The sequence below is a fragment of the Neovison vison genome, chromosome 1 (assembly GCF_020171115.1).
Source record: "Neovison vison isolate M4711 chromosome 1, ASM_NN_V1, whole genome shotgun sequence".
NCBI classification, from domain to species: Eukaryota; Metazoa; Chordata; class Mammalia; order Carnivora; family Mustelidae; genus Neogale; species Neogale vison.
In genome coordinates this window covers 212,134,973-212,157,464 of record NC_058091.1, presented here as the reverse complement: position 1 = coordinate 212,157,464, position 22,492 = coordinate 212,134,973, and the positions used below count along the sequence as shown (strand labels likewise).

General features: G+C 43.5%; 1 protein-coding gene and 1 pseudogene across 1 annotated transcript in view; one reads left to right on the top strand and one right to left on the bottom strand.

The window, feature by feature from the left end:
* The window catches only part of DMGDH (dimethylglycine dehydrogenase), a 65,488-nt gene extending 61,865 nt beyond the window's left edge, over nucleotides 1–3,623 (bottom strand). The window contains exons 1-2 of the mRNA XM_044266503.1: nucleotides 3,523–3,623; nucleotides 2,446–2,620 (exon numbers count right to left, since the gene is read on the bottom strand). Coding sequence (XP_044122438.1) covers nucleotides 2,446–2,620; nucleotides 3,523–3,623 — 276 coding nt within the window. The remainder of the gene's footprint in view (nucleotides 1–2,445; nucleotides 2,621–3,522) is intronic.
* Nucleotides 3,624–3,774: 151 nt separating this feature from the next.
* Nucleotides 3,775–17,999, top strand: LOC122918270 (annotated as a pseudogene).
* The last annotated feature ends 4,493 nt before the right edge of the window (nucleotides 18,000–22,492 follow it).

Here is a 22,492-nt window from a genome sequence, read left to right as displayed (position 1 = left end):
GTAGTCGTGGCACCTGCTGACAAAGCAGTCTTGTTAAAATACAGCAAAGCCTCAGGATTTGGGGATTTGTGACTCCATTTTTAATATTCATTTTGCAAGCTGTGCCTTCCTCCATAAGTATTTGATTCCTGTACTTTACAGATACATTTAACCTTGAGCACGTGTCATGTTTCAGTGATGCTGCCTGGATTTTTGTAATCTGCCCCTTTAGCTGGCTCCCCAGCCTTCCACATTCCAAAATCTGCTCCAAATACTTCTCTGCGTTAAAAATTCTGAATATGTGGAACTTCATGTTGCTTTTTCCTTTATCCCCAGGGGGTCAAATAATCTGGCTCCTGATGCCTGAGTCCATGTTGAGCTCACACTGCCTGGGTCTCTTTTTTGTAAACTGTAGAGCATAAAGTAGGAGCATACCTTTCCCACTCACTCTGGTATCTCTCTGGTTAAGGGGAAATTATTCTGCACCGTTAACATTTAACAAGAAGCTATCATCTTAAGAACTTTGCCCACTTCTCCTGAAAAAACTCAGGTTCGGAGTACGTTGCTTTTTTGAGTGTTCGTTCACAGGCTGTCCAAGAAGTAATAATGCAGGGAGTCTAATAATCTATTGTAAAACATAGGCCACATCAAATCAATCAAATATAAACGATCAAATCTGTAATTAAAATACTGATACACATGCCCTCCTTAACCATCCAGAAGTCTTAAAAGGGTGTAAGCCTCTCTCTCAGAACATCTCCATTTGCCTCAACTTCCCCCTGCCTACATGCCCTTACCTGGACAGCCTCACCACACCCTTGCTCACTTCTTCCCAGTCTGTGCTGAGGCATCACCTCCTCAAAGCAGCGTCCTGACTCCTCCATCCCATTGTCCTTCATCCCCTTACCCCACCTTCCTCTTCTTCATGGCACTGATTACTCTCAAGCATTGCTTGTGTGTTCTCTGTCTGCCACACAGAATGTGGCTCTGCGGGTGCAGGCATTCATTTTTCCTTGTTGTGTCCTCATCTCTTAGAATAGGACTGGCCTGAACCCAATACAGGCTCTCAGTGACTAATGTTGAAAGAATGAGCAAATGGCCACTAAGGATAAGTTACAGGAGAGCCACAGGAGAAATGCAGGCTTCCTCCGGTGTGACAATATGAAGTCACCTCGAAAAGTCTAGTTCAGGGAGGGGGGTAGAGTCAGGAGTGTTGGAGAGACCCCTCTCTCCAGGTAGGAGGAAGTGAGCTGAGGGACAACTGAGGAAACAAGAGCCAGTGTGCCTGTAAAGGCTCTGAAAGGGCACTGAGGGAGCACCAGGTGCCTGCACCTCCTGCTCAGACTGAAGGATGAGGGGATTTGAGGGAAAGGAGACAGGGGGAGAGGAGCTGGGCTTGGCACAACTTTTCCAGAAGTCTCCATCCATGAGTCTCCCTCCACTATGAGATCACTGGGATGCTGGACCCAACTGGGCCTAAATCTGAGCTGCGTTCTCCCGCAATCTCAGCACGAGAAAGGCAACCCTTTCAGTACTTGACAACCCCCAAACCTAGAGTGGGTCCAAGATTCAAGAGTCCGCGAATAGCAGGGTTCCTTCTTGTCTCAGCCGAGGAAAACTAGAGACACAGAGGGATGGCGAGCCATGGCTAACACTGCTCAACCCTTTCTCCAAAAGAGATCTGTACCCACAGTCACCAAAACTTCCTCTCCCATCCTTACCTGACTTCAGAAATCATTGGGATGACATACTGGTATGAGAGGAAGTGTCAATCACTTCCTTTACCTGAGCAACTTTCCATTTCAGCCCAATTACTGTGTAGCACAGGAACAATTATGTGTATCATTAAATACTTCCGATTGCCTAGGCTATGTGTCTATTTAGACAACACTTTTGAAAACAATGTCGCATCTTCCCAGCCCTCATAGTTCTCAACTTCATGAAGCCAAGCTGCCGACTCGCAGTGTGGAATTAAAATCATACATAAAAGCAAAAGGACCACGAAACCCAGGTGAGGGGAGTTTAGGGAAAGGTCTCCTGCTATGTTTGAGATCAGGCAGCCAGGGTCTTTCCACACGAAAGCTAACACTTGCTAAACATTTACCATGTGTTTAATAACTTTACACATATTAACTCAACCTTCGTCACAACCCCTTTGGGTAGGTGCTGTTGATGGCCCCTTTCTGCCCGGCAGAAATGGAAGCTTAAGTAACAGGTCCCAAGTCAGCTGGGTAGAAAATGGCGGAGCCAGGGTTGAATCCGGAAACCACATGTCCAAGAAAAAGACATTAAAAATGTTGATCATGCCCTGGAAGTACACCAACTAAATTGTAATTGCACCTTCCAACACGACTGAAAGGAAACTTGCTCTACAGAGCTCGAAGTGGGGAGTTCTGAGGGGGAAGAAGAGTGATTGCCCTGGTACCCGATTCAGTGCCTGGGAGGGTTTCGACGTGCTTTTCTTACTGCGTGCCAGGTAGATCCAGCTGTGAGCTCGGATTTTTCCAGGAGGACCACATCTTTCATCCCCGCTTTGGCGAGATGATAAGCCAGACTCACACCAACGCAGCCGCCTCCAATGATCAGAGTTTCTGCTCTGTCTTTCCATCTTGTTTCTGCAGATAAGGGTGGGTTCTCCTCTCTGGAAGACAATTTTTTTAAATGGTAGTTTTCCTAGGCAGTCGTAGCTATAGTTTACTGACTCATGTGTTCCTCCTGGTTTCTCTAATATCTTAACAGTGCCTGGGAGGTTGGCATAGTGCTGCTTTAATCATTTAGGACATCTAAATCCTGACTGATGCAACCTGGTTAGGGGAAGGAAGAGGAGGCATGTGAGCCCCATTCCATATAATTCTGGTCCATTGAAACTAACAGAACTAAAGAATTGAACGTGACTTTTTTTTTTTTAATTTCCGAAGGATCTAGAGAATAATTTTTCTCAGTCTACTTAAAGAACACACTTATAATCATTTTATTCCATGAAAACCCCTAATCAACGTGAAGATTAGCTTCTGTAAACCTTGGATCTCCTCCTCCATCCACTGTGTTCCAGGCTGAAGAGACAGGTGGAGTAAAATGTTACTTTCTCACTTAATTTCCTCACTGCTCACGTTCTTCTCTCATTTTATAATTATTGGTCAGTGGTTCAATATATTTATTTGCATGACTTTCTTCCTAGCTGGATCTTGAACTTCTCCAAGACACACTGTGAAAAGCAAGGTGTAATTAAGGAGAAGGGGAATATATATATACACCCGTTTGCTTATACACAGACGATTGAGGGGGTGGGATTCAGAGGACACTGTTAACAGCTGACTAGGGGAAAAGATGGGGGTAGGAGTGGCTTCGCACTGGGAACCCTTGAATACTATTTCACTTTGTATGTGGGTGCATGTAAAAGAAAACAGAGAAATCTAGAAGAAATCCAAACGCTCACTTCTTGGACACCAAAGCGCCCCTGACCCTGCACACTGCTTCAGGCCCTCGCTCCCGCCCCGCAGCCACCCAACCTCTGGCCTCGGCACTGGCCGGGCCTCCACTCACCCTTGGCGGCCACAGGCTAAGCGCGGGCGGCCGGGGGAGCCCCGCAGCGGGAGGCTCTGCAGCGGGAGGCCCCGCAGCCGCTGTGCGCCCGAGCGGAGCATGGCGAGGCCAGGAAGGCCGAGGCCGAGGGCGCGGGCACGAGCTCCGAGGCCAGCCGGCCAGCCGAAACCCTGGGGCGGCGGGGCAGGCCGCTCCGCTGAAAGGGGGAACCCTCCCCCGGGGCGAGGGGCGGGCTCGAGGGCTGGCGCGCTCTCCCGGACTCCGCGCCCTCACAGTCGCAGCGCGATGGCACCGGCCGGAGTCCCCGGGGCCAAAAAGGTGAGTTTCCGGGCGTCGGCGAGGTATTCAGCCCCGCGGACCACAGGGCTCCCGGTGCTTGAAGTTCAAACCCCACCTCAGCTCTTGGCTGGTAACTTAGACTGCTCCGCGCCTGGGTTTCCGCGATCGCCAGTTGCCGGGGGTGACAATACCACCTTGACGACAGGATTAGATAACAATTTCGGGTAGCATTTATGGAGCCCTGACCCGGTGCCCCATGCTGCTTTACGCAAATTATCTCGTTTTCACGATTATTCCCATTTTTCAGATGAGGAAACTGAGGCCCAGAGAGTCAGGCAACTAGCTCAAGTTCACCCCATTCTACTCCAGGGTGAAGTGTGGGGGGCAGGGGCAGGTGAAGTCCAGTTTTGGATTCAGGGGCCATGCTTACATTTTCTATCCTCAGCCCACCAACACCGTCAGGTCTTCTTCGGGTCAGCTGGCCCCAGAGCTCGGTTCCCTCACGTTTTGGGAAGGGTGGCGGCCTGGCCCTGCAAGCAAGGGGCTGGCCTGAAACCAGTCCCGGGTGCAGACCCCCCCATACCCGAGGCTGCAGAGAGAGGATGTGTGGGGGGGACGCAGGTAGGGGGGTGCAAGTAAGGTGGTTTGGAGCGGCTCGGCCTCCTCTGACTCCTCTGACTCCTCTGATGAGTCAGATGGGTCTTCCTGGCCCCTTCTCCAGGCTTCATTCCCCATCTGCTCACCAACTGTGAGCCTCGTTCCCACCCCACCCCGCCCCGCCCTGCCCCGCCCTGCTTCTCTGCGGGGTGTGTGCTTGTTGAGGAGAAGGGATGACAAAACAAAATTAGGAAAGGCATGAACTTGGACGCAGGACATCTCCAGGATCCCTCAAAGCAACCCACCTGTGCCCCAAAATTCAGTGAGGGTGGGGAAGGGAGCAGCTATATAGGCGTGGAAATGTGAACCACTAATCTATTTATAATAGAAAGTTAGGAATAACCAAGATGCCCAACCATGCTGGGCTCCCTAAATAAAGGCGCACCCACTTACCAACTTATTGGGCAGCCAATTAAGAAGCTAAGTATGGGAACAAGCAAACTGCTTTGGCAATGTTACCTTATGAAAGGAGTTACACTTTGTCATGGACTGATCTCAACTACCTAAAAATATTTATATATGCAGTGCAAGGAAGGAAATAATAATGGTGATAATTACATAAGATATGCAACATGGGTTTAACAATTAATGAAAAAATCTTTGGATATATTTTTCTGATTATGAAAGTAAAATATGGGCATTGAAGAAAATGTGCTTAATAAAAAGATAAAGACATTGTGCTGATTTGTTCCTCTAAATTTTCTGTAATACTGTGCTCACCTTGAGCTCATTTAAAAAAAAAGATTTTAAAAATATGTTGTCCCTGTCCAATTTCTTCCCAGCCCCTGCTCTTGTAACACCAATAGTATCAGATGATAACCCATGCTAATGTGTACCCAAGAGTTAAAATGTTAGTGGAAATCACCTAATCTCACCTCTCCTGTCAGCTAACAGGTACATCTTAAGAATTCATTTGATTGCCACAGGGGACACCTCCAGTAGCCTCATTAATCCCCAAGAGCAGTCCTAGTGGCTGCTTCGGCAGAATGGATGCCTGGTAGCCTCCCGCCAGAGGGTGAAGTTGGTCTGCTCTTCTGTGTGTTGTGTGTGAACAGAGGCACCCGGGAGCCAGACCTTAAATCCAAAAGTCTAGAGACTGAGGTCTGCAAAAACGAAGAAAAAATGCTTCTCGGAGCTCACTGTCAGCTCCGAGGCAGAGTCACTGCCAAAATGAAAGACAGAATGGAATGAAAATAGAAATGTACTGAAAGTAAATTTACAGTGATCTGTGTTTTCCACAGTCCTCTGTCATACTAGTGCTGTCTTTAGATCCTCCTGGTGTAGAAATTAATTGAGGCGGTAAATAGAGTAGTGAAGGAGGAACTAAAAGATGCTCTGAATTCAAATCTTGATGATGTGGTTATTTTGCTAATGGCTGTTTAGAAAACAGGCAAAATTTGAAATTTTGGACAAATATCTAGGTAACAGATCAAAATGCCTTGACTTGTTATCACGAGGATACAATAAAAATAAGCCCTGTCATTTTCTTAAAATAGCTAATTTTCTGTTCCAGAGTGCCATTTTTTCCCCTCTTCAGGACCAGACTTGCAGCATTTATGAAACAAGGGACATTTTCAAAAGTCTTCCCTGTCTGCTAACTCTTGGCACAGTTTATGAAGGGCCTACTCTTGGTGAGCTGCCGTATGCGGTGGTAGGGAGAGAGACAAATGAGATTTGTCACCTGAGCCTCAAGCATTTTAAAGCCAAACAGAGGAGACGGGAAGGTAACCAGATCGTGCAGTACAGGTGATAGATGCAGGAATGGATGGTGTTTGGCCTTGGGCAGAACAAAGCAGGCGGCAATCCCAGATGAGAGTAGGTCAGGCAGGGTTTCACTCTGCAGCAACGGAAGATATGCTGGAGTGGGCTGGAGTGAGATGGAGGCCATTTCAACAATGTAGGGGCAGTGAGGACGGGAGGGGGCTTCACTTCTAAGAAGTGTTAAATAGATACACTTGTCATAACCCTGGGACAGACTGGATGTGGGAGGTGAGATACTATCCTGTAACACCCAGATTGTATGGCAGTGTTTTTCCCCCTCTAGAACTAAATTTGATTCTTAACATGGTTAGCTTAACTGAAGTGTTAGATTTTTCAAGACAACATTTTATGCAAACGACTCTGCTTCTGATTCTCTCTTCCATAGTCCTCTGCAGCATTTATTTATCACGCGAGTTGTGAGGGCTTTTTGACACCCTGGCTTTCCCCAAGGTGGCCAGACATTGGGTTTCTTGAGGGCAGGGACCTCATCTTATTCCAAGGTGTATTATTCTATCCCTTTTGCCTGGAACTGCACCTGGCAGGTGGAAAGATCTTGGGAGAGTTTAAAGTTGAAGTCCTTTTTATGTTTCAAAAGTTCATAATCAAAAGGGTGAATTGCATTTTATAGAGAGAAGAGAGAGTCATAATAAATCTTAACATTTCTTCCACATTCATCTAAAATTCATTTTTAGATATGAAGTATGGAAAAAGTACCCAGAGTCGGGAGCCTCTCTGTCAAAACAGTGTCTTTGGCTAACACAGTTAACACAGCTGGTCTCCATTCCACTTCCAAATTCCATTCCAAAATGGAGATGCCGTGGATAAGGTGGCCTCAAGTACAAGCCTTGCTAATGTACCTTCTGGGACTGCAGACTGGTTAGAAGAAGCAAGTAGATGCTTTTCTCCCCCACTCATGCATTGCTCTGTGTCCAACCGTACACTGGCTGAAATGAACTGGCCTTGATTTTCAATAAAAGATTGTATCTTGAGATGCCTGGGTGGCTCAGTCTTTAAGCGTCTACCTTCGGTTCAGGTCGTGATCCCAGGGTCCTGGAATCGAGCCCTGCATCAGGCTCCCTGCTCAGCGGGGAATCTGCTTCTCCCTCTGCCTGCCACTCCTCCTATTTGTGTTCTCTTTTTTTCTCTCTCTCTCTCTCTGACAAATAAATAAATTAAAAATCTTTAAAAATTAAAAAAAGAAAAACCCTACCTTACACTAAGGCAGTCTATACAAGAGGAATGGGGATGGCCATGGGGTGTTTGCAGTGTTTCTATAAGATGGTCAGCAAAGCCCTCCCAGAAAAGATGATCCTTGACCAAAGTCCTGAAGGAAGTGAGAGGGTGACCCATGCAGGTATCTGGGGGAGTCACCCTTTAGACAATGGAAACTGTAAGTCCTGGGAGAACTGCTCTGGATACAAGTATGACTGGGCCCAACAGAGAAGTGGGAGTAGAAAGAGGCTAGATTAGGAATTTAGAAGATCCAAAGTCTACTTGTTGACATGCTTAGCTCTGTGACCTTGGACAAGTCACTTAGCCTCTCTGAATGTCTGTTTCCTCATTTATAAAATGGGAATAAAAACCATCTGCCTTGTCTAGCTCATAAAGTTGTCCAGAGTACCAAATAAAAACGTGGATGTAAACATGCTGGAAAATGTAGGGCATTGTTATGAAACTACGTGTCCCTTAGGATTGTGTGTAGTGGTTACACAAAAAAGAGGCTATTTTTTCCACCTAACATGAGGTCTTTGAATCCTTGGTTGCTGCAGCTAGCTACACACACACACACACACACACACACACACACACACACACATACACACACTCCTGCTAGTTACACCAGCTTTTAGTCAGCTTCCAATGGGATGGGTAAAAGATGACTGATATTCCTCCAGGACTTATGGTAACATTCCAAATAGGAAGGGGAAGGAAAAATGCCCAGATTTTTAGAAGGGAGTGCCCCTCTACATCAGGAAAGCAAAACTTTTCAGAAATCTTTAACTGACTTCCACCTATGTCTCACTGGCCAGCACCGTGTCAAATGGCCACCCCTAGAAGCAAGGGAGCCCAAGGATTTGTTTTAAGTTAGGGACATTTGTCTCCCCAAATGAAATACATTAACAGAGAAGAGGAGAGAAAATACATATTAATTAGGCAACTATCACTGCCTGCCACAAACATGTTGAAAAAGCAAACTAATTATCATAGAATCAGTACTTTCACTGTAACTTGACTCAGATTAAATGTTATTTGAGAAAAACTATTCACAGCATTTTGCACAAAACGAATATCTGGAGTGTCCAAGACATATAATATACTCAATCTTTCTGAAATATTATTAGACATTGAGGATTTTAACAGAACTGGAGCTGTAAGAAAACAGTACCACTTTTCCTAAAATTGGAGACTGCTTTTAGGAGGGAAAAAAAAAAAAAAAGGTGTGTATCCCAAGTGACTTTTCTTTCTTTCCATCAGGGTATTTTGGAACGTCTGGGTAGTGGAGAGGTTGTAGTTGGAGGTGACAGCTTTCTCATAACTCTGGAGAAGAGGGGCTACATGAAGGCCTCTGGACTCTGGAAGTGGCCGCAGACCATCCTGACACAGGTCAGTGGAGGCATCCCCCAAGACAGTGTTTAATTCAGAGGGTGAGAGTTTGTTTAAATCTGACTGAGAGAAGATGAATAAATAATTCTGAGTGTTGCCTAAGGACCGTTTCCCTTGCCAGAGTTGCTAAGACGTTGAGACAGTGACAGTACATGGGCTGAAGCATATAGAAGAAAACGACCTCTCCCTTTTCCAGTGCCCCCCTCCACACACACACCAGCATCTTCAGGTATAGGGAGTGCTAAAATACACACCTTAATATTTGTTCCATGAATATCCACCCTGTGGATATTCAAGAGTCTCCTTAATAAAGTGAAACTGCTATTGCTTCACATTAATGCCTCTGGCTAATTTGTGTCTTGTACTATAACAGTGTGTTTGGTAAAGATGATTAATGGTAACCACCAGACTAACACAGCATAGATAGCAGACATTTGGTTTTTGTTGGGGGAGAAGGGTGTGAAGAGACCAACACAGTTTCACCTTATCCCCTGAGCTAGGAAAAAAAACAAACAAACAGTAAGAGTTGGAGGTAAAAACTGTGATGGGATTGGCGAGTAACATCAAACTGGAGCTTTGATTCTATTTTTACTCTTCTTTGAGAGCAGTCTCCTAAACTAAAGCGGAAAATAAAGCGAAAGAATGAAATGGTTGCAAGCTGGGAATGGGTCTTTTGATTTGCTCTGATCATATTCATATATGTACTGTGTATCTGAGAAACCTGGGCTCCTGTCTTGATGCTTCCACCCACCAGCTGTGTGACTGCTCAAGTCATTTGAGTTTTCCAAGGGTAAATTTCTGTTTTTTTTTTTTTTTTTTAAAGAGTCATTCATTTATTTTTGAGCAAGCGTGTGAGTGGGGGGAGGAGTGGAGGGAGAAGGACAAGCAGACTCCGCGCTGAGCATGGAGCCGAATGCGGGGCTCAATCTCACGACTTCCAGATCATGACCTGAGCCAAAATCCAGAGTTGGCTGCTCAACTGAAGGAGCCACTCAGCACCCCCAGGCTTAGATTTTTGACACATGACACAGGAGGGTATGACAGGCGCTAGCTGTGGGGTCTCCTGGGTTAACCAGCATAAAAAGCCCAACACATCATACCCACTGTGCAATTTTATTGTTTCATCAGACACTCAGAGTTATATAGTAGGACCAAGTTTTGTTTCTCTGGAGCTTAGCACCAAGATTTCATCTGGCCCACAGAGAACTTGTTCTTAATTTTAGAAGATCTTTTTGCTCAACCAGAAAGAAAGTGTTGAAATAGCAAGGATGAGGACTGAGGCTGGGAAGAAATGAAGAGAAAGGAGGGATGTCCTGACAGCCCAACGGAAGCTCTCTGACCGCGTCTCCCCAGCTGCCTGCCATTGAATCAGTTTGGTGGGGGCACCACCGACACACACCTTGTCCGCCATGAGAATTTCCTCATGGAAGGATTTCCTGACTGTAAGTAGACTAGCCACATCCTCCACAACACAGGCGAATGAATAAACCCTCTGTAGACCAAAAGACCAAGGGGCAATTGGTCACCTAGACCTTAATGTCTGCCTATGGCTGCACCAGACCATTGAGGCCCATGGACAGGACAATATGAGGCCACTCCAAACAGTCCCAATTTAGTATTGACTCTGCCATTTCCTGCCCTTGAACTCGACTGACCTCAAACTGCAATTTTTTAGAACTAGGTTTGAAATTGTGTGTGATTGAGAGAGATTATGAGTGCGTAAGCTGCATTTGCTGCACATGATAGCTCCTATGAATTTTATCTCCTTAATTTTAATTTCAAAAACTACTTTGTAGTTCGTCAACTTCACATGGAATTCTTGAGAGCTGGATCAAGTGTCATGCAGACTTTCACTATTCTGCCAGTGAGGACAATCTAGAGAGCAAGATAAACTGTCATTTTTGTGGGGGTGGGGATGGGGGGTGGGAGGAGGGCAGGGTTTAGTGCGAGGGATCATCTGTAATAAAAATAACCTCTTGAGGGTAAGGTATGGAACTGACCTGATATGTTACTATACTTATAACAAACTCCACATAAAATGTTTATTAAGAAATTATTATGAGAATGAATATGTACTACATAAATGAGCTTTTCTCTGCATCTTTAGCTGGGGAGGAGGGGAAGATAGGACTGGAAAGGAATAAGCCATTGGAAGGACATGGTTATCCTGTGCTATTTTTCTGTAGAGAAAACACTTCTAGGTGCCCTTTTCACCTTATTTAACCATCTTCTCTTCTAACTTGTCCATCTAGAGATAGGGTAGTCCTTGGGAACACAGCACTGGCCTGGGAATGAGAAGAATTGGGTTTGATGCCCAAGTTTGCCACCTGCTGGGCATGTGACTTTGTGCAGGACACTTGGCTGCTCAGAGCACTGGTCTTCTCTGTGCAAAATGGAGATCATTTGTGCTTAAATGCACAGGGTTATTGAGAAAACTAGAGCAGGGGAAGAACGTGGAGGTACTGTGTGATACCGTGTACATGTAAAGTGTCCATACTTGTCAATGCTCATGCCCATTTACTCAGCCAACCAACCAACATTTATTGAGTACCTGTTATAGTCCAATCTCTGTGCTCAAAACAAAGATGAAAGAAAGCCACGGAGCCTGTTCGAAAGTGGCTCACAGTCCAGTGAGAGAGGCAAACACAAACATTTACTAAAATGCCATGTGGTGAGAACATTAATGGAAATACAAGCTCACTGGTAGGAAAGGAGAAGGTCCCTAACTCTGCTGGTCTTCTCAGATTGCAGGGTTTTTTAATTTAATTTTTTTTTCAATTCAATTAACATAGAGTGTATTATTAATTTCAGAGGTAGAATTCAGTGATTCATCAGTTGCATATAATAGCCAATGCTCATCCCATCACATGCCTTCCTTAATGTCCATCACCCACCCCATCCCCCTCAAACTGCAGTTTAAACCATGACTGGGATTCGTCTGACTTGCTCATTGCCCCCTTTGTTATCTATTACATTTATCATGATAATGCCAGGCTCACCATCCAAACTCTTGCTCTCTGACCTCAGTGGGAAGATGTGAACGCTGGTGCCTGTGACCTTGCCGGCGAAGTGGCTGGCAAAGGTGATGCTTTAATAGCAGAGGGATCTGCCAGACATCAGTGTGCAGACACCACGAGGATGAAACTAGAGTTAAAAAACCATAAGTGACTCTTAATCTCACGAAACAAACTGAGGGTTGCTGGGGGTCGGGGGGTCGGGAGAGGGGGGTGGGGTTATGGACACTGGGGAGGGTATGCACTATGGTGAGTGCTGTGAAGTGTGTAAACCTGGCGATTCACAGACCTGTACCCCTGGGGATAAAAATACATTATATGTTAATAAGAAAATAAAAAATTAAAAAAAAAAACTCTCTCGACTCCAGCTAGAGGTTTTTACAAAGAAAAAAGCAGACTTCTTGATTGCAGGGGTAAGCCTAGTATTTTAGGGAGAGGAGTCACCCTCTTCTGACAAATCCCACTACATAGTCTTCACGCTTCATGAGGGTATTGGATTGCTTTGTGCCCTCATTTCCTCAGGGTACAGGGTCAAAGGTTTATGTACATGCATTACTGTCAAGGCAAATATCTCTCACTTGCATGCTGGGGTTTAGTGAAGTTCAAGGGCAGACCCAGAAGAGGCCCAGCCATAGCCTTGGTTTTCTTTGGATGGTTGTAGCAGGGGACTCAAAGGGGACCCTACAATGTTGGGTGAGAAGGGAACAGTGCTTCAGGGAGCAACCTCTCCTGTGGGAGAGGCAGAGCTGGACAGAGCTGTGCAGGGGTGGAGGCTGTGAGTGAGCAAAGCTTAAGAGGTAGGTGGCTAGTCAGGCTCCTGAGGCCCCGCTAGTAATACTCAGTACCAGCAAGTTTCCTTGCCCTCCTTTGTCAGTGCTGTGCTCACTCCCATCCCTCTGCTTTCACTCAAGCTATAACACATGAGGGATATTTTGAAGAAGGAAAGAGAATTCGTCATTGATTGGACAGGAAGGCCCAGAACATTCTTTTTCTTCCCCTTCTAAAAATGAAAAAGCCCTCATTCCCCATTTCCCATCTTTGCATCCACCTGGAGTCGAGCTCTCAGCCCAAGTCTCTAGCCCCCAACAAGGCCAATAATTTCCCAGCTGCTGTTTCCCTTATCACTCTCTGAATCTGTTGAAAAGCTTGTTGCTTCACCAACCTTCCCAAGGCTCAGGGCCACCCAATCCTGGCAGACGTACTTGGCAACAATCACCTGCACAGATGGGCACAAACTCCACCTGATAGGTTCTCCAGATGGATGGGAACACAAGTTCATTTTGTTAAGAACCTCTCTGTGGACTCTCTCTGTGATTCCTCACACATTGCTTCTGCAGAATCTAAGTCAAGAAGACTTAGATTTTTGCTGGCTTTTTTCTTACTTAAGGTCAGCTTTTCAACTGTGGCATTAAGGGCATTCCTGGGAAGACCCCTACAAATGACCTGGGTTGGCCAGGCAAGGTGTCTTGTCCACCCTCGACAAAGAAACTCAGCAGCTATTCCTCCCTGCTCTGTGCCACAGCGGTCTCATGGGGGGAAATCCCATCTAAAGAGAAGTGAATATAAAATCACTTTGAAGTAGAAAGTATAATAAACTATTCATTATTTTTCAGAGATTACCCCAGCTCCATAAAGAGGAGTATAAAATTTATTAGTAAGGGGCACCTGGGTGCTCAGTCGGTCAATCAGTTTCAGCTTGGGTTGTGATCTCAGAGTCGTGAGATCCAGCCCCACATTGGGCTGTGCTCTCAGTGGGGAGTCTGTCTGGGATTCTCTCTTTCTCTCTCTCTCGCCCTCTACCTCTTCCCCTACTCATGTGTGCTCTCTCTCTCTCTCTCTCAAATAAATAAATCTTTAAAAATAATAATAATAGGGACGCCTGGGTGGCGCAGTTGGTTAAACGACTGCCTCCGGCTCAGGGCGTGATCCTGGAGTCCCGGGATCGAGTCCCACATCAGGCTCCCAGCTCCATGGGGAGTCTGCTTCTCCCTCTGACCTTCTCCTCGCTCATGCTCTCTCTCAATGTCTCTCTCTCTCAAATAAATAAAATAAAATCTTAATAAAAAAAATTTAAAAAAAAATTTAAAAATAATAATATTTATTTCTAAATTGTTCATTCCTGGGGCACCTGGGTGGTTCAGTAGGTTAAGTGTCTGCCTTCGGCTCAAGTCATGATCCCAGGGTCCTGGGATCCTGTCCTGCATCCAGCTTCCTGCTCAGTGAGGAGCTCCCTGTCCCACTGCCCCTTCCATACCACTCATGTTCTTGCTTGCTCTGCTCTCTCTCTCAAATAAATAGAAGATCGTAAAACAAACAAACCTTAGTTCTTTCAAAATTATGATTTTAAATACTCAAGTACGTCAAAAACCTTTGTGTTGTTTTTCTGTTCTTTCCGTAACAGTCTTCATCTTGCTGAATCAATGATCTCTGAATGCAAATCTTTGTATTACTGTTAAAGGAATTAAAACGTTTACTCAGAAGAGTATTCTTTAGTTTGATGAAGACCTGTTCCTCAGCAAGTTTTATCACATATAATTGGTCATTCTTATAACGATTTTGCAACCTATTTATTTCACCTTTCAAAATCTGCTTTACATTTGGACCAATAGAAAAAGTGAAATCTCTCAGTATTTTGAACATGCCGAAGAAGCCGTATGGGCTGTGGCAGTCTTAAAAGAATCGGGTAAACCAGTGGCAGCTACCATGTACATAGGCTCGGAGGAGATATGCGCAGTATGACATCAGGAGAATGGTGTTAAGCTGGTGAAGGCAGGTAAATGGACCCATAATGTGGTCAGCAATTCAGCTTTTGTTTGAGAAATTTAACAAGGGTTGCTTAATCTTGTGAGAACAGTTCAGAAATAGAATTAACTGGCACTGGTTTCCCTCTTGGTAAAACCTGGGAAGTAGAGCAGGATAACTAATCTCTAAGGCAATTTCCAACTATTAAAAAATAAAATAAGTAAAATGTACAAGTTCTTTATTTCTTTGCCTAGGAATGGCCACCGTGGGCATGAGCTGCTGCTTTGGGCCCAGCATCAGCTTGAAGACAATGAGACTCATGAAGGAGGGGCCTCTAGGGCTACAGGGTTGAAGGCACACCTGATGATGCAGGCCCTGGGCTTCCACACCCCTGACTGTGGCAAAGGTGGGTTTGTGGATCTCCCAGAATATCCCTTTGGTAAGTTCAGGGCATAGGAGCGGTCCTTGTGTTTTCTTTTAATTTCTCTCTCTCTCTCTTTTTTTTTTTTTAAGATTTTATTTATTCATTTGAGAGACAGAAAGAGAAAGTGAAAGAGGGAACAGGGAGAGTGGCAGAGGGAGAAGCAGACTCCCCACTGAACAGGGAGCCCGATGCAGGACTCGATCCCAGGACTCTGGGATCATGTCCTGAACCGAAGGCAGACGCTTAACAACTGAGCTACCCAGGTGCCCTGTCCTCATGTTTTTTTTTATGCTGAGAACATGGAAAAGACTATAATGAACAGTAATGGTACAGTCTAATGAAAAGAGACAGAGTAAGACCAAAAACAGTTGATGTTAATGAAAAAAATGAGATAATCTAAAGTTCATCATATTTTATTTTTTAAAAAGATTTTATGTATTTATTTATTCATCAGAGACAGAGAGAGCACAAGCAGGGGGAACAGAAGGCAGAGGAAGAAGCAGGCTCCCCGATGAGCAGGGAGCCCAATGTGAGACTCAATCCCAGGACCCTGGGATCATGACCTGAGCCAAGGGCACTGCTTAACGGACTGAGCCAACCAGACATCCCAATCATGTTTTAACTTTAAAAGATGCTCATCAGAGCGCCTACGATGTGAATGTAGGGACGGTGACAGACATGCTGTGATCATCGTGTTGCAGGACTAGAGCCCAGAGTTGAAACCAGATGGGATATTAAAAAATATGCCAAAGAGGCCTACAACCTAGGGGTCTGGTACATTTCTGGCCCCAGCTTCAGAAAAACATGGCAGCTGGAGAAGTAGCCTTAATATGCACATCAAACCCTAGATTTGAGCCAGGGAGGAATTGTTTAATTAAGATCACTCTTTTTCTCTAACCTCATTTTATTTATTGGTAGAAACACTATGCATGCAATAAATATTCAAAAAGTATAGAGTGTATAAGATTAAAACTAATGGCTGTCCCTCTCCTGACACCATTCCAATTCCCAGAGTTAATGACCTGTTTGCTGCTTGTGTTTTGAAGTCTTATACCTAATGTCTGGTTTTACCATTTTAAGCTGTAATTACTGCTAACCCTTTACAAAGCTTCAAGCGTTTAAATCATGTAACACTCCCCCTTTTTTCCCTGTTCTACTTTTCCCAATTTTGATTACATTTTTACTTCTTCTGTTCATTATCTTTATGTTTTGAATTTTCTGTTTAACTTCCCATTTCTTTAATCCATTGATGTAAAGCAACATCTCTTACTTACACTCTGTAAAATAAGAATTAACTCTTTCCACTCCCCTCTACTCTTCCTCCCTCATCTACCTCTTGGCTTCTTTTTTTTTTTAATTTATTTGAGAGAGAGCATGAGAGGCGAGAAGGTCAGAGAGAGAAGCAGACTCCCCATAGAGCTGGGAGCCCGATGCGGGACTCGATCCTGGGACTCCAGGATTGTGACCTGAGCTGAAGGCAGTTGCCTAACCAACTGAGCCACCCAGGCACCCCTACCTCTTGGCTTCTTTAAGTTATGCCATTATTCTTAAATTTTCAAGGTTTAGAGCCATTGTGTTCTGCTCTATAAATATAATTAAGTCTTTCAAGCTTTATAGATTTATAATAAAAATGTAAAGCTAGTAAATAACATTTACAATATTATTATGATTATCATAATAAACAAACAGGATTCATGAAATATAATAATCAGAAGGCAACTTTCTTTTTGTCTTCCTCTGTCTCTTTAAACCTGCCCATTGGGTGAAGTCTATCCTCTCTCCCTATCTGAAAATACTGACATGCTCTAGGACTTCACTGGGTCCATCTTAGGCAACAGAAAGCTCCATGACCACTTTATTTAGCAAACATAGTCTTAATTCAGGAATTAAAAGTGTTCAGTTCCAGGGATACCTGTGTGGCTCAGTCAGTTAAGCATCCGATTCTTGATCTCAGCCCAGGTTTTGATCTCAGGGTTGTGAGTACAAGCCCTGCATTGGGCTGTCCACACTGGGCATGGAGGCTGATTTTTAAAAAAAAAATGTTCAGTTCCACATAAAATAAAAATCTGGAACACATGACACTTGTATTTTCTCTGGTTTTCCAGCAGTTGTCTTCAAAAGGCAGGCAACTAGGGAAGGCCAGGCCAGCCTGATCCTTCTTTTTCTCTGTCTCATGCTTCTAGCCCTCTCTTCCTATCTTGCTAACCAGGATTTCTGAGCTCTTCAGATTCAAGGGGAGAGAAGAGAGGATGGCAAGGGGAGTCAACTGCTTGTACTTGGCTGACAGCCTAACAGGAAGACTGCATTTTCTGGGCCTGCCAGGTCTTTACCAGTGCTCCTTACAGGCTTCCACTGGGAACTTTGGGTCTGTACTTCTCATGCCACAGGCATTGCATTCTTCACTGTCTGCTACTTCCCTTTCAGATCCTGGCTTTTTCAGCAGGTCACTCGAGATAACCCCTATGGGTGGGTCGGGGTGGGGGGGTCTAGCTGTCCTTCCTGGTGATTCTAAATACCTCCAGATTTCAAACACATCTTTTTCTGAAAGGTGTTATGAAACCCAATGCTTGCTTTTGATAGAAATGTGAGAAGGGCATTAATGGACATAGTTTTTTAGTCTGAAGGTTGAAACTGAATTTCTGTGTGTATTTGGCAAATACACACACACACACATACATATATATATTTATATAAATATATACACACACACAAATATATATATAAAACATATTGGAATTATAAAGTAGGTATACATTTTTAATTAATTATTTTTTTCAAACATAGGGCTAGAAGGGAGTATTGGGAAAATCTGCTGCCAGCTTCAGGCAGACCTTTCTGTCCTTCCGGACACCTAAGGAGTGGTAAGAGGAAACAGTGAAATGACAGAACAGAAAGAAATCCCCCTCAAGTCCCATCTGGAACTCTTACTCGCCTTTACCCTCAGCGCACTCTGCTGCCTCCAGGTGAACAGCTAATGTGCTCCTGGACCTTCAGTTCAGGTCAACATATGCCTCTTGCCTTCCTGCTGTGGATGCGCACCCAACTGGGTGCTGCCGGAGATGCAAAGACAATGAGAAAGGCCCCTGGTCCTCCAGTTACTTACTGTCCAGTAACGTCACGGTCCATTCTTCAGAAGGTCATCAAGAATAGCAAAACTTGTCTTTTAGGGTCAGTCTGAGATGTTAAAATAACCAGAAGTCACTTAACACCAAATCTACTGATGAATTCAGGCAACTAAGCTAGGTGTTGTTGGAGGAAGAAGGAGGAGCAATGAGTCTACTTTTCTTACATGACTTACTTGTATAATGACTCCAAGGGCAATCCCAAAGGGATAGATGCAAAAAGTGTTTTGAACAATGGCAGAGTTATTGAAGTAAATGTATAACTTTTCAAAGTGATTACTTTCAGAGATGATTTTACTTAAAGGTGTTAGGTCCTTTTAAAAAAAAAAAAAAGGTGTTAGGTCCTAGAATTTTTTAAATGTGTCTTTGGTGGGGCACCAGAGGGGCACATTTTTTAAATGTGTCTTTAAGAGGTGCACCAGACTGAGGGGCACCTCGGTCAATTAAACATCTGACTCTTGATTTCCACCCAGGTCATGATCTCAGGGTCATGAGATCGAGCCCTACGTCCAGCCCAGCAGTGAGCCCTGTGTCTGCAGTTGGCGTGGAGCCAGCTTGGCATTCTCTCTCTAGCTCTTCCTCTGCCCCTCCACCCTCAGTAAAAAACATAAATCTAAAAAATGTGTCGTTACAATCACAAATAGCTAAACTATAAACTACTTAAGGACAATGACAATGTGATAGTCTTATATTTTTCCTTCAAGTATTTAGCACTGTGCTGGGCTTAATAATAGACACTCTAGATGCTCTATGAAATACTTATTTTTGATTGTTAAAATAAATAAAAATAGATCGACAGTTTTAGAAGAACTTTTTAAGAGTCAGAGTTCTAGGGAAGCCTGGGTGGTTCAGTTGGTTGAACGGCTGCCTTCAGTTCAGGTCATGATCCCAGTGTCCTGGGATCGAGTGCCATATTGGGCTCCTTGCTTGGCGGAGAACCTGCTTCTCCCTCTGCCTCTGCCTGCCTCTCTGCCTACTTGTGATCTCTCTCTCTGACAAATAAATAAATAAAATCTTTAAAAAAAAAGAGTCAGAGTTCTAGTCTATCATAGTTTAGTATTTTCTTGACTTATGTTTGTGTTATTTGCCATGTGCATCTCTTTATTTTTTCCAAAACAATGTATTAGTTTGTGACAATTTATACAATTAAAGATGATTTACTGTTATTGTGTTTGAATATTTAAAATACCATGGAAATCCTTTGGAAAAATAATAGCAAACATTGATTACTTATTGTGTTTCAGGTTATTGCTTCTTTCTCATTCTCACACTCTATTTATCCAACCAGCCATCCATTCATCCATCCACCTACCTACCTATTTACACTAATTTGTCCCTTACAGGGGTTAAAATACGAGAGTGTTTTTAACGCAGTAATTTAAATGTGAGGAGACTAAGGCTAAGTTAACTTGCCTGATGTCCATAGTTAGTAAATGGTAGAACTGGGATCTGAACCCACGTGGTCTGGCTCTGGAATCCATGTTCACAAGGACTGTACTGCACAACCACTATCATATACACTGCTGCTGCTTTTATTAGATGCTATACAAATTTTTCTGTTGTGGAGTTTCATGGATTTTATCAGCTTTGCTTAATATGAATCAGCCCTTCAATCCTGTTTTTGTAAGATAGATAACCTGGAACTCATTAAATGTTGCCACTGTACCAATAACCCCACTACACTGGAAATTAAAGGGTAAATCCTTTACCATCCTCCCAAGGCCCTGGGGGTCCTTAAGAATGATTAATACAAATCACTAAGCCTGAGTAGCTTTGCCAACATCTTCAACCAAGGCCATCCAACCACTGTTTGGACTTTACCAGTCGGAACTCTCTCCTTGCAAGATCACATATTCTTTTTTAAGATATATTTCATTCTTTGAAAGTTATTACGTACATTAGCCAGAAATCTACTTATCAACAGCTCTTGCCTATTTGTCCACATATTAGTGTCTGGGCACCCAAAGAAAAAAAATTATAGTTTCTTACATATGAGAGAGCTTCAAAAAATTGATACCACCTCACACCAGTCAGAATGGCTAAAATTAACAAGTCAGGAAATGACAGATGCTGGTGAGGATGTGGAGAAAGGGGAACCCTCCTACACTGTTGGTGGGAATGCAAGCTGGTGCAACCACTCTGGAAAACAGCATGGAGGTTCCTCAAAATGTTGAAAATAGAACTGCCCTATGACCCAGCAATTGCACTACTGGGTATTTACTCTAAAGATACAAACGTAGTGATCCAAAGGGGCACATGAACCCAAATGTTTATAGCAGCAATGTCCACAATAGCCAAACTATGGAAAAAACCTAAATGTCCATCAACAGATGAATGGATAAAGAAGATGTGGTATATATACTCAATGGAATACTATGCAGCCATCAAAAGAAATGAAATCTTGCCATTTGCGACAACGTGGATGGAACTAGAGGGTATTAGGCTTAGCGAAATAAGTCAAGTGGAGAAAGACAACTATCATATGATCTCCCTGATATGAGGAAGTGGAGATACAACATGGGGGGGTTAAGAGGGTAGGAGAAGAATAAATGAAACAAGATGGGATTGGGAGGGAGACAAACCATAAGTGACTCTTAATCTCACAAAACAAACTGAGGGTTGCTGGGAGGAGGGGAGTGGGGAGAAGGGGGGTGGGGTTATGGACATTGGGGAGGGTATGTGCTATGGTGAGTACTGTGAAGTGTGTAAACCTGGCGATTCACATACCTGTACCCCGGGGGTTAAAAATATGTTTATTAAAAATTTAAAAAAAATAGAAAAGAAAAAAAATTTGAAAGTAGGTGTCATGCTTCCCTTCACTTACTCTACCTCATTTCCCTCAACCAAAGACATAGACTTCTAAGATGTGCCTTGCCATACTAGCACTGTGAATTGGACAATTAACTTTTCCACCTTCATTTTCTCATCTCTTAAATGAGGATAACAACAGAACCGTCCTCATTGGATTACTATGAGGATTAAGTAAAATAACAAGATACTTAGGAAGAGTGTCTGGCATATAGCAGGCATTCAGTGTACATAATATAGTGTAATATAATTAAGTGACTTGGTTCCCATTCCCTGTACCCTCACGACGACTCTCCTCTGGCCACACTCCAGCACCAAAGTCTCTCCTTAAGTTTATTTATTTTTTTTTAAAGATTTTTATTTATTAAAAAAAAAGATTTAAAAAAAAAGATTTTTATTTATTTATTTGACAGAGAAATCACAAGTAGGCAGAGAGGCAGACAGAGAGAGAAGGGGAAGCAGGCTCGCTGCAGGGCTCGATCCCAGGACCCTGGCATCATGACCTGAGCCGAAGGCAGAGGCTTTAACCCACTGAGCCACCCAGGCGCCCCTCTCCTTAAGTTTGGTAACTCGGTCCTGAACTCCACACTCCAGGAGTGGATGCTCGTAAACAGCTTGATAGATGAAATAAACAAATGAATAAATCTTAATTATATATGTAAGTCATTGTTTTCTACATAAACTTTACAAGTATTTTGAGAGTATAGTGGAAGTAAAGATCTCTTACAGTTTCAGCATAATGATTAAGTAGCTATGGAAAAAATTAACAAGAAATGTACAAGAGCTGTTGAAGGGAATTTGAGGGTGCTACTGTAGGATACAGATTAAGATGAATACATCTACACATGCTTATGAAGACAAAGACACAATCTTGTAAGATGCTAAGTTATTCTAGATCAATTAATAATTATCATATAACCCCAGTGAAAAATATCATCAGGATTGAGGGAAAATAAACATGCAAACTCTTGGGTTCATATCAGGAGAAAAACCATAGGGCTTATGGGAAAATTAGAAAAACCGAGGTAGTCAGGAAGGTGTAGCCTTGCCCAAAAAAATCACTATATATAACATAGCTGGAGCGATTAAAGCCACTGGGTATGTGCATTAAAAAATTAAAAAAGAAGAAAAGAAAGAAAGATCAATATAAGTTAATGTATGATAAAGGGGGGATTTCAGGTCAGTGAAGAAAAACTGGACTGTTTAATAATGGACAATCATATGGAAAGAAAAAGGTAGATCTCTTAAAACAAGTTCAAGGTTGATCAAAGTTTGATTTTAAACATAAATGCATGAAAGAATAGTCATTAAAGAAAAGAAACATCAGTTTTACCATGCAAAAAAAATTTAAATGTCTGCACAAAACTCAAAATCCTCTAAACAAAGGTAAAGTCAAAGGGGAATACTGTGTACACGGTTAATAACTACTGTTCCAGGAGGGGATCTTGAGCTGTCTTAGTTCAACTGTCTTCCCTTCTATGCAGATATTATGAAGGTGGGGCTCACCTCTGAGATTGGGATTCAGAGTTCCATTCCACTCAATTTTCTTGGGCTTCCAA